The sequence below is a fragment of the Physcomitrium patens genome, chromosome 17 (genome assembly GCF_059467195.1).
Source record: "Physcomitrium patens ecotype Gransden chromosome 17, ASM5946719v1, whole genome shotgun sequence".
Taxonomy (NCBI): domain Eukaryota; kingdom Viridiplantae; phylum Streptophyta; class Bryopsida; order Funariales; family Funariaceae; genus Physcomitrium; species Physcomitrium patens.
In genome coordinates, this window is record NC_143426.1 from 4,486,484 (window position 1) to 4,498,626 (window position 12,143).

The 12,143-nt window shown below is 30.3% G+C and overlaps 1 protein-coding gene across 4 annotated transcripts; it reads left to right on the forward strand.

Moving 5' to 3' along the window:
- The first annotated feature begins 6,817 nt into the window (after nt 1-6,817).
- On the forward strand, nt 6,818-11,305 carry LOC112294006 (spermidine synthase 2). 4 transcript variants are annotated; one of them, XM_024544074.3, is made up of 10 exons: nt 6,818-7,103; nt 7,578-7,689; nt 8,019-8,095; nt 8,371-8,493; nt 9,100-9,204; nt 9,371-9,443; nt 9,844-9,915; nt 10,042-10,237; nt 10,476-10,608; nt 10,849-11,305. In XM_024544074.3, exons 1-10 carry the CDS (start codon nt 6,987-6,989, stop codon nt 10,927-10,929), a joined length of 1,089 nt encoding a protein of 362 aa, XP_024399842.1. In that variant the 5' UTR covers nt 6,818-6,986; the 3' UTR covers nt 10,930-11,305. The 4 variants fall into 4 exon arrangements, with proteins under 4 accessions (XP_024399842.1, XP_024399840.3, XP_024399841.3 ...); XM_024544075.3 differs by lacking the exon at nt 6,818-7,103 and adding an exon at nt 7,122-7,315; XM_024544072.3 differs by lacking the exon at nt 7,578-7,689 and having other exon boundaries at nt 6,818-7,115.
- Nucleotides 11,306-12,143: the final 838 nt, after the last annotated feature.

The window sequence follows — 12,143 nt, forward strand, 5'->3', positions numbered from 1 at the left end:
TTAACAACTCCTTTCTTGCTTCTAGTCTAGTTTCAAGGATCTCTAGTTTTCTTGTCTTTTGGCAATAGCCATTCCAGTTCCTCTTTTAATATATATACTTGTTTATATATATTTTGTTACTTCTCTTTGAGTGAAGGCTCACTTGTCTGAATTGTTTTTTTTTATCGAGTTCTTGTCCTTGACACCAGACTAAAAGTGGCAAAATGAAGAACAATAGCTTAGTAAGATGGCTTCACCATGAAGATTCTTAGTTCTAGGCCTCATAAAAAAGAGGAGGAGGCAACCTCTGAAGAAATAGTTTTTTCAAATGTTTAGAACAGTATAAGTCAACAGTTCAAGTTCATGACTATAGCATGTTTATATTTTCTTGGTCTCGACAACTCACTCCTTATGGTCTAGTCATGATTTTCTTGTCTTATATTCAATTATTGTTCTAATGTCAAACTAATTCCACTTCATTGTCTTGAATCCTTGCCTTGTATATGGCCCCTAATAATAAAGAATTGAATATTATAGTCATCAATTTTTCTACACAAATTTTTAGTGTTGACTTCACTTTTAACTACCATCAATTTTTCTTGTAGGGCATCTAATTTATTCATCTTTTTTATATAGTATTTTTTTAATTTCCAATTTCTTAAAAATTACTAAGCTAAAAAAATATTTATGAGTAATGGTGAAGTTTTGAGTCACTATTTTTGTTTCTATAAAACCATTTTTTTACTATTATACTATGTAATTAATATTGATTTGTAGATTTAGATTATGTATATTTAAAAATTTTCAAGCTTTGACAAGTAGATCAATTATACTACTATTGTTTAAAACTAGAATAAAATGGTGAATTTTATAAATCAGATATGAAATACTTCATAAATTCTTTCTTCAAACCTATATTATTTGGCTCCAAATCAAAAGATCAAAAGCTTAACAATATATTTGATGCTATGTAATTACTTGTAAAAATTTGACTTACAAAGTATAATCATTTTTGACATCAAAATTGACAAAATTTAGTTAAAAAATAAAACTTGAAAGATGCAAGGTCAAATACAAAAGTATAAACTATAAGAATTTATAAAATAAATTATTTAAAAAATATAAGAAATAATACCTTATCTCACCTTCATTTTTTGAACCAATAAAAAAATTTAATTTTTTTTTTAAAGCATAGTATTACAATGTCTATTTTGAAAAATTTGGCTTTTGCTTTGATACTTGTGTACATCCAAATAGTGATGTAAAACTCTAGATGATGCAATATAAAGAGAAAGAAAACACATCTTCATTGCATAGAAATCTAAATCAAGCCTTATAAGAATCTAAATGGAACACTTTATTATTACTTAAATAGAATACTTATATGCAGTTCTATTGCTTTTAAATACTATAAACAAATCTTTTACAAAACATATTACAAATGTAGACTTAAGCTTCAGTAGAATAAATGCTTAACACTTATGGTAATTAATAATTGCGTAAACGTATGATAAGGATTTCCAATATTACAAATATAAAACTTCAATACATACATGTAAAAAGCACATCTAACAAGACAATAAGTTTGGACTCAAAAATCCATTTTTTATTAGGCTTGCATTGATCCACATTGACAAAGGTGTCGAATTTTGTATTATATAAAAAAATTATTTTTAAATAAGGTTTTAGAATATATATTTTTACATATATTTTTCTATAAATAACTTTTAATAAAATAATATTTTTTAATTATTAATTTTTCTATATTATCTTAATAGTCAAAATATTCTTATAAATATATAAAGGTGCTTCTAAAACTATTAGATTTTTAAAAACGTAATAATGTTTAATATGATTTTTTACTTATATAGTTAATTGATTTATTATTTGAAGAAAAATATTCTATTAATATTATAAATTATAAAAAATAAAATGCTTAAATGACTATTATTATATAAATTAATATATATATATATATATATATATATATATATATATATTCATTAATATATGTATATATATATATTTGTAAATATGATATTTTCAATTTCATAATTATAATAAAATAAAATTTATAAACTATTATCAAAATATAATCAAAGACTAATTTAAATATACCTCATTACTTTAATTATGTTACCTTTTCTAATACAATTATATATGTCTAGAATAAATTGAAAATATTTTTAAAAAATATAAAAATATTTACATAAAAGATATAATAATATTTTCTATATTACACTTAATTATCTTAATTTTTAGTGTATCTGAATTATAGTTTTTTTAATAATATTTTTATAATTTACATATATTACTAAACTGATGAAGTTTTAATATATTTTGTGTTTTTTATTTTTCACATATTTCACTATTGTAAATATAATTTAATAGTGTGATTTAAATATAATATTTTTATCAAAAAATTAACATAATTTTTCTATATATATTTATATATTTATATATTTAATTTTTAATTTATTTTTTAATATAAAATGCATAAAAGCTACCATTTTAAAAGAATTATATCTTATAATCTTATATATATTACTTGAAGAAAAATATTAAATATAGCCTAGAAACTTACTTGATTTATATTATGTATATATGCAAACATAAAATCTTATTTTTTCTTTAATTATATTATTTTATTTAATTCTTTTAAAATTATTTAAATAACATATATGCATGTTAACGTATTTATATATATATATATATATATATATATATATATATATATATATATAATAATTTTATTTTATTTTCTTTAATATTATACAAATGTCTTATAATGCTACAAAACATGTTTGTAACTTTGATCTTTTTCGAATTTCTAATGATTAATACAAATTTAGTCTTATATTTTTTAGCAAGACTTCTATTACAACTATTTATAATTTTATTTTAATTAGAGCTAATACTTCTAAAAAAAGTAAAAAAATTATCATGATAAGATTAAATAAAAACTTATAAGATTAAATAATTAGTGAATTGGTTAATTATTCAACATATCATATTAATTTTATATAATTTTTTTAATTCTTAGAATTAAAGTTTAATATGTGTAAGATACATCTTGTTTTGAAATATCTCTTTTATATACTCTTACATAAAATTTATTTAATGACATAATTATTTTTGGTGAAAAAATATAATAGAATTCGATTGAAATATTTTAGATCTATAATTATATATGTATATATACATATGTACAAAACTCAAACTAAGATGTTTTATGCATTACTAAAATTTTAAGACTATTATTTTAAAGTGGAACTATTTTTTTGTCATTAAATTAAAACTCTATTAATTTTTTTATTCAAATAATATACATTCTATATTTTTATTATTATTGAAATACTCATGATTCAATTTTTTTCCAATTTTTTTATTAACATGTTATGTATTAATGTAATATATATATATTTATATATTTTTAATTTAATTTTATATAATATATATAATATAATATAATATATTTAATAAAAATTTCTGATACTCCCTAAAAGATTTATGAGTTGCAAAATTCTTCTTGAAAATAAATGTATCATATATATTAAGTGTTGTTGTTCAACAATAATAAAAATGAATAATAAATAATGAATGAAATAATATTTGAAGGAAGAGTGGTGGTTAAAAAGTGGGATTGAAAGATAGTCTTTGGATAACATTTCAAAGATTAAGACCAAGAAAAGCATTATTAAGAATAAAGAAGACTTCGTTCTTGTCTCTGTACATACTATCTAAGTATGAGCTATATGATAACATTCTATAGGACCTCCAACACATGTCCAATTTGCAAGACATGTGTTTAACTTGCAAGACAAGTTTTCTACATATGTACCACATGGCCAACCATATGCAACACGTGGCCAACTTGTTGCCTAAGTTTTTAATCTATCAATGACCTACAAACATGTATAAAGTCAAATTTTTATTTACATTTATAACCTACAAAATTGTTAATATCTTAAATTTAATCTTGCTATTTTTATTACTAATCATAAGTAAATAAAAAGCGGTGTGCATATAAAATATAAGGTCATATTGCATATAAGATTTGAACCTAAAATTATAAATTTTATTTTTTTATTAAAAAAATAGTAAATTTAATTTTATTTAATTTTAAAATGATTTATTAAAGATTATTATAAAATTCTAAAAAAAAAAAATTAAATTCCAAAACCAAAAGTGTAAGAGCTTTAATTCTTATTTTGAAGTTTTATAATTTAATTTTTAAATCTTAAAATATAATATCTATATTTTAATATTAAATAGGATATTTTAAAAATTAAAATAAATAAATTATTTTTCTTTTATAAATTTATTTTGAACATTTACTTTATGTTTATATAATTGATGCAAAATTATTTTATAATGTAACAATATGCACCAATAAAATTTTTACTTAGAACTATTTATTTATTATAATACAATAAATTTAGCTCACTTTATTACCAATTTAAAATTATCATGATTTATTATTTTATAAATTTAAAAATATTACATTAAATTAAAAATAAAAGAATAAATATTTAAAAAAATCTTATTGCTAACCTCTATGTATGAATTTTAAGTTATATATTTATCTTTAGTAATTTCATTTATTATCTTTCTAATGTTTTACCTTTTAAAGTTCATAATTTATATTTTGGAGAATGTTAAATAGATCTTTGCTTTTACTAAATAGATCCATTCTTAATAAAGAATATGGTAATCATGATGAATATAGTTGATTTTTATTAGTTACAAATCTAATAATAGAAAAGTAAATCTAAAAACCATTAATTTTTTTCTATAATGGTTAGGATGTGTGGATATATTTAGTAAAAACTTGGATCTATTTAACATTCTCATATATTTTCATCATTCTATTTTATTTTTTGATTTTTTAAAAATAAATACAAAGTAAGGTCATATTTGTTTTTAACAATGATATAATGAAATAACTTCTAAATATCTTAAATCTTATATTTCTCTTGAAATTTTGTAAAAATAATTTGATTTTGGCTAAAATTAAATAAATCTACTATTTCTTCATAATATATTAATTTCAAATAAAATATGATTTTATTTGTAAGGACATATACTCCATATAATGTTTAATAGAACATCAAAATATAATTTTAGGATTTCTAAAAAATGCTAAAAATTTTATGTCCTTTAGTAATACTAAACCAAAAATTTGTTGCAAATATAAAAAAATAGAGACTTTTATATTCTCTGAGTATCAATTATTTTTACTAATATGCATCTTAAGAATAACAAGGTTATAAAAGATACATATTAAAATATTAAAAAAATTTAAATATTTGGTTTAGCTTTCAATTTATTAAAAATATATAATTTTAATGTTACAAAATATATCAATTCTAATTCCAAAAACCTTGAATTGCTCATATAGAAATAAAGATAATCTTTTATAATAAAATAAGAAAGGATCTCAATTGATATGATTTAATATCAATAAAAGAATTTAATCATTAGTTTATATATATATATATATATATATATATAGCAAATAGAACAAATTTCTAAATAACTATCAATTTTTTACTTTGGGAAGAACAAAAAATATATAAATTGATTATAATTTTACTTAATATTGAGAAAATCACAATTTAAATTAATTTTCTACTATTTTTATATAAACAAGCCTATCATTCTTTGTAAATTACCTATTCAACTACCAAATTTTAAAAAAATAAAAAAATAAAAAAATAAAAAAATGAAAGAATATTACACTTTCAAGGTATGAATAAAATTTATATTTTAGAGATTATTAAATTAACTCATCCAAATCTTAAATTGACCTAGTTTGATGGCAATACAAACACTTGAAGGTTCAAACACCCAAGGCTCTTTTTTATTGTTGTGAATAGTGTGTATCAAATATTAGAGAACGTCTAACGTTGTTTGCCTGAATTCACAGATATGTTACTTAGATTAAAAAATCCTCCATTGTAAATGAATCAAAGCTGGTTAAGAGGAGCCTTGGAGCATTTTAAAATTGTGAAGCAGTTTAAATTAATTAGTAGATTAATTTAAAGTTAAGGAGGGTTGAATTAATATTCCTCTGCATTTTAAGTTAATTATTTTGAAAATTACAGTTAACAATATCTTTCACAATGTCAATTAAACAAGCATCCATTTTTTTTTTTGTTTTTATTTAAAATTATTTAATTTTTTACATGTAGATAATTTCAAGTAGACCTTTTTAGACAGAACCTGCACTGACAAATACCAAAAATATCAAATCATCTGCAACATCATTTTCCATTTATTTATTTATTTATTTATTCTAAAGCAAGCAGAAAATAAAAATGCTACAATCATGTTTTGATTATTATGTAACCTGTTGAACTCATTCAAAGCACCACAAATTGTTCCTTTTGTAATTTACTATCTACAACAAAAGTTTTCGAATATTTCATCCATCATACCTTTAAATATACATGCATACATACATAAAACATAACATAAAATTTAAAAAGAAAGAATATAAAAAGTGAAAAGAATACAAAAACAAACCAAACAAGAACTAAATACACAACATGTCAAAACACACAAAGAAACGAACACATCGGCGCCATTCCTTTTCCTTTCTCCTGGGACTAGCGAGATTCCATAAACGAAAAAGCGACGGAGCAAACGAACGGACGCACCACAGGATGATATAGTGGAAAGATGGACGAAAGGTGGAACGAACGAAGTTTTCGGAGAGATTTCGTCGACGGCAACGTTGGAGAAGGAGGAGGGGATGGTGGGATCGAGGGAGCGAGAGATGCTGGAAGAGGTATTTGTAATAGAAGTAGAAGAAGTAGAATTAGTAGTAGAAGGTGAAGAAGAAGGAAAGCGTGGCATGCTGCTCCTCAGCTCACGACGGTATTTGCTTGCTCGCTCCTGCTCTCTTCTTCGCATCCACGCCATAGCCATGGGAGGACACAACAACTCCGACGTAGGCGAGCAGCAGCAGCAAGCGGCGAAGAAGCCCGCAGGCAGCAGCCTCAATGCTGCGGAGCTCATTGCGCAGTCAGCCAATGCGACGCCCGCGCCCTCCACAGCGCGCGCCAATTTGTCCAGCATCGTGCCGGGATGGTTCTCGGAGATTAGTGCCATGTGGCCAGGTGAGTTTACTGGTGAGTTTAGTTTGCGGAGTTCGTGGAGTTTACTGGTGACGTTCTTACTGTCGTCGTGGAATGGTAGTACCTTGCTGTGGTCCTATGTCTTGGCGTTGGTACGCGAGCGATGGTGTTGGGAGTTAATTCCTCCGCTTACTTGTTTCTGTAACTGTTTCCTCCTGCGCACTATTGCCGTCTTCATGGCTTGCTGTGTGGAGGTAAGCTGAGACTGTTCTGTCTACGCATTGCCCGACTAATGTCATGAATTTGGAATTGCGGTAGGGCATTGCGGTTTACATTCAAGGATACCTGCATTGTTCTCGTTAGTAACGGGGTTGTAAGGAGACGAGCAAGTTAGTCACATGGTTTTTTAGAGCTTCTTTTACGTGTTGAATTTCGATTTCGTAATTTCCTGAGCGTGCTGTGGTAAAGTACTTAATTCTACTTTTTTACATGTATTTCGCAACCCCCCCCCCTCAGGAGAAAAAGCAAGAAAAAGGAAATGGAAATGGAAAAGAAAAGAAGGCGAAGAAGAAGAAGAAGAATAGAAATGGCCATGCATTGTATTTCCGTGTGCGACGGAGGAATTCTTGTATGTGACATCGATTGAGAGGGTCGTCCGCCTGGTTATCGAAGTGTGGCATTGGATAACGAAAGTGGTCCTGGTGGCTAGTATCGGTCTAAACCATCAAGGAGGTTTACAGAGAATATTCTCTGTAAACGTTTCCTGTTTCTCAAGTGTTAACTGCGCTGAAATTCATGTGATCTTTGACATTGACACGCTGAGAATTCAGGGATACAAATTTTCTGAAATGAGTGATATTGATAAGGATAACCATACATTTCAGATGCGGGATTTCTGATAGTTTCGAATCAGTCTTCCCACCCAAGCTTTGAGATTGCTTTTCTCATGTGGTGTAGGGGAAGCTCATTCTTTGAAGGTGGAGAAAGTTCTATTCGAAGGCAAGTCCGACTATCAAGACGTTGTTGTTTTTGAGGTAATTCTTGATTTCCCAGAGTCGGGTTGTTCAAAGCTTATCAGATGGAATTCGACGCTTTGATCTCATTATACCTGAGAAGATATGTATAATGCATACTCTGTGTACTAGTTTCAGTTTCTGTTCCACTTGTTTGATGCTTCAATGCTAAATATAATGTCAAAATTCAAGGCTTTTTTTGACATCTTGTTAAGAACGATTGTTTTGAAAGATAGGCGACATACAAACTTCACTGGGATTAATGAATTTTCCCTGAATTTTGGCATTTTCCTCAGTCAGCTACGTATGGGAGGGTTCTCGTTCTGGACGGTGTAATTCAGCTCACTCAGCGCGACGAATGTGCTTACCAAGAAATGATTACTCATCTTCCTCTTTGCTCAATTCCTAACCCTAAGAAGGTAACCCTCTTCACACTCGTTTTGGATGAGATAGATGTGGAGAAATAATTGAGAATTGTGAAAGTTGGGTGGTTACCTAGTTCAGACCGTCAAGAGGATTTATTTTTTTTAAGTTCTGATTGCGAACGCTGGATGTATTTAGTTAGCGTTCTGCAACAGAATTCGATGTGATATAACATTTCTTTTTTTTTACTGTTCTTGGTTTTAGAGTGTCATCATTTGACCTCTTTGAACATCTCTTCTAGTCGTGGCTGATTTTTAGAGGACACACCTAAGGATCCCTCCTCCTGGGAGTTCAGTTCTTGAGTAGCGAATAATGCGAATTCGTATCGATTAGATTTGTCGACTCATCTTGTTATGATGGCTTGCAAATACAAACTCAAGCTTTAAAAGTGGTCAGCTGAATTCTCATTTTTTATGTACTTTGTGTTTGGGAAAATCTAGAACCTCAAATCTTTGTGCCGGAATCGACACACAAGGAATTAAGAAAGGTGAATCAAGTTCAGTTGTACTGGACCGCTGATGGTTATCATAGGTATGGCTAAGCCTGCGGTCCTGGCTCACATAATTCAAACTGCATTGTCTGCTGTTTTTGACGGGAGACAGGTGCTAGTGGTTGGTGGAGGTGATGGAGGAGTGCTGAGGGAGATCGCTCGGCACAAGTCTGTTGATCAAATTGATATTTGTGAGATTGATAAGATGGTTGTTGACGTGAGTATTGAGATTTCCCTGCTGATGAATACGTGGCTATCTTTTACTACTTTTCTTTTAGATCATGGGAGATTAATTTGCAGATGATGGGAGATAAAAAGTTAGGTTTTTCACACCGAGGACTTGTGAGCGCGGAATCCTTTCAAAAGAAGCTGGTTCTCTGCAGGTTGCGAAAGAGTTTTTTCCGGATGTTGCTGTAGGATTTGAAGACCCTCGAGTGAACCTTCATATCGGGGATGGTATGATGAAGCTGCTGATTTCTGAGTATGTAGTTCACTAGACTTGTGAATGTGAGACTCGAGGTGTTAAATAGTGGCTCAAATGGCGCTTGAACTCAATCGTAATGTGACTCTGTAAACCCAATGTCTAAGGATAGTGACATGTGTACAAGAATCCGTGGTTGCTGGGATTGAAGAGCCATGTAATTAAGATGAAAAAGCTTGTACATCTGACGGAGTATTTAATCACTGGCTAATTGGAGGTGTGCCTGTATCTATGATTCGCAATGAGTGGCAACTGAGTTTAGATTATTCTAGTTGTAAGTATTCTCTAGTCGTCAAGCGAATAATGACAAGTTGACTCTTTTCTTTTGTGGAGTTAACTAAAACTGAAACAAAAAGAAACTCGTTTTTATTGCAGGAGTGGCATTCTTGAGAGAAGTTCCAGAGGGAACATATGATGCCATCATAGTTGATTCTTCCGATCCCGTGGGTGAGTCTTCTCAACGACATTGAAAATAGACATTGCCATATATTCAACACTCACTACTTCTCACTTGTGAGACATGTGGTTGATGTTTTTGATGGATGTTCTCTGATTGAAAATATGTTGATGTAGGCCCTGCTCAAGCATTATTTGAGAGGCCATTTTACAGGACTTTGGATCAAGCATTGCGACCAGGCGGTGTTATTTGTACACAAGCAGAGAGTTTATGGGTGCACATGCCCATCATTAAAAATATTGTGTCAGCCTGCCGTCATACCTTCAAGGGTTCCATCAACTATGCTTGGACTAGTGTTCCTACCTATCCAAGGTGAATCTGTCACTCGTGCAAAAACTTTCTATGCTGCTTTTGCTATTGCTGTTAACATGTAAGCTTAACCATGCAGGAGAGTTGCCAAAGCTTCTCCTGTGGTGTTGATTGGATTATTTGAATTTAAGTCCGCTCCACCTCTTTTAAAGTGATGAATCTCAAATTATTAGCGTAGGACTATCTCTAAATTGCTTTGGGAGCGTAATCCTGAACTAATCTGGATTCGTTGCAAATGCAGTGGGTTGATTGGGTTCATGCTCTGCTCTAAGGCAGGTCCTGCTGTCAATTTCCTAGAGCCATGCAACCCTATTGATCAAGCGATTGATCCCGAGAAATCTTCTAGGCGTCCTATGAAGTTCTATAATTCAGCGGTCAGTAGTCTCTGCCCTTCAATTGTTACTTGTTCGACGTAATAGATTCTGTGTAAATTGAAGTGCAGTTCCCTTGAACTTTTTTCACTTATTCAGAATCTGTCTCAAGGACTGAATCTCGTGATATAGATGGCTTGAAACTGCTGTATGCTAGTTGATATCGGTTGATCAGAATGCAAAAAATCTCAGTCATCGTAGTCAGAATTGTGGAACTAATTGATCCTGTGATGTTGATGGTAGATGCACGCGGCAGCATTTTCGCTACCTCAATTCGCTAAAGTGGAGTTAGAGCATTTACTGACCCCACCCCCATCATCTTAAATGAAAGGCTGATGTTTTACGCTTCTCCTGTCCTCAGTTCTCCTTGATAGGCTAGAAACTCAAACCAAGGTATGAGGGGCTAGAGGTTATCACAAATTAAGCCTGTTATCTGTATTTCCCCATCTACATTGTGATGGGAACATGGTGGCTGTCCATTTCGAATCTCCGGTTCTGCATAACATAAAGGGACACAAGCCTGTTTGGAGCTTTATATTTATTTATAGTAACGTCGCAGCTTAAGACGTGCATTGATTCAGACAGTTTTGGAATGACTTGCATGCTCATAGCATGAATGTTTCATTTTCGTGTGTCGCCCACACTACTCTCTAGTTTAGTTACTTAAAATCAGAAAAATAAAGTGAAAGGTTTTTTGTCACTTACAATCGCAACCTCATCAAGCTTTGCACTTCAAAATGGTCAAAGCTGTGACCGTTTCTGCACAGTTTTTGAAAGCACGTGTTTTCATTTAAGAGAAGAAAGTTAAATCCGCTTTCTCCCCTCAGAATATGCATGGATGGAGCTTTGTGAGAGCGGTACCATGGCGTCATAGCTGAAGCGGGGACTGTGATTGTCTTGTCCCTGTTGTCGAATGCCAGCACTGATGCCGTAGAGTTGAATGGAGAGGTTTTCGATCAAGAGCCAGCAAAGGTGGTGGGTTAGAAGTCGAATGGTATTCTTTTTTAGTTGTGGTTGGATGATTGAAGCCGGTTGGGATTCAGCTGTTGCAGATTGTGATTATGAACTAGGTGTGAAGTCAGATTAAAAGCAGGGTCGATGAAGACGGAAGCTGGGATGTGAAGTTATCCGAATGGACGTTGTAGTGAAATGTGTGAGTGGCAAAGGGTGGAGAATAATATGGACATAGATATGGATCTAATTTCTGTCCCAGCTGCCAGTGGACTCTTCATTGGAGTTACTACCATCACATTCATAGGACTTTGCACGGTCTGACCAATTGATTAAGGATCCTTGTGCACTCCTATGCATGGTGTCCGATTCCTTGAAAGCTAAATAGCTACTGTAGACTATTTTTGAGCCATAATTGAGAATTTCAGGTCTTGTGAAGAGTGGTGCGGTTCATGCCCTCTTTTGTTGAATGGATGGATCTGCCCACATATTCAAAGACTACTGAAGAGAAACGCTGTTTATTCGACAACATTTTCGTGCAAAAGACAAGTTGGTAACTGGGGATGGAAATATCAATGAAGCATCAT

Excerpts from the sequence above, each read along its gene's own strand:
- LOC112294006 (XM_024544072.3), top strand. The coding sequence starts at position 6,839 with ATGCTGCTCCTCAGCTCACGACGGTATTTGCTTGCTCGCTCCTGCTCT. Across the intron at positions 9,205-9,370 it reads TTGATAAGATGGTTGTTGAC|GTTGCGAAAGAGTTTTTTCC; the intron begins GTGAGTATTGAG and ends GGTTCTCTGCAG. Across the intron at positions 9,444-9,843 it reads GAACCTTCATATCGGGGATG|GAGTGGCATTCTTGAGAGAA; the intron begins GTATGATGAAGC and ends TTTTTATTGCAG.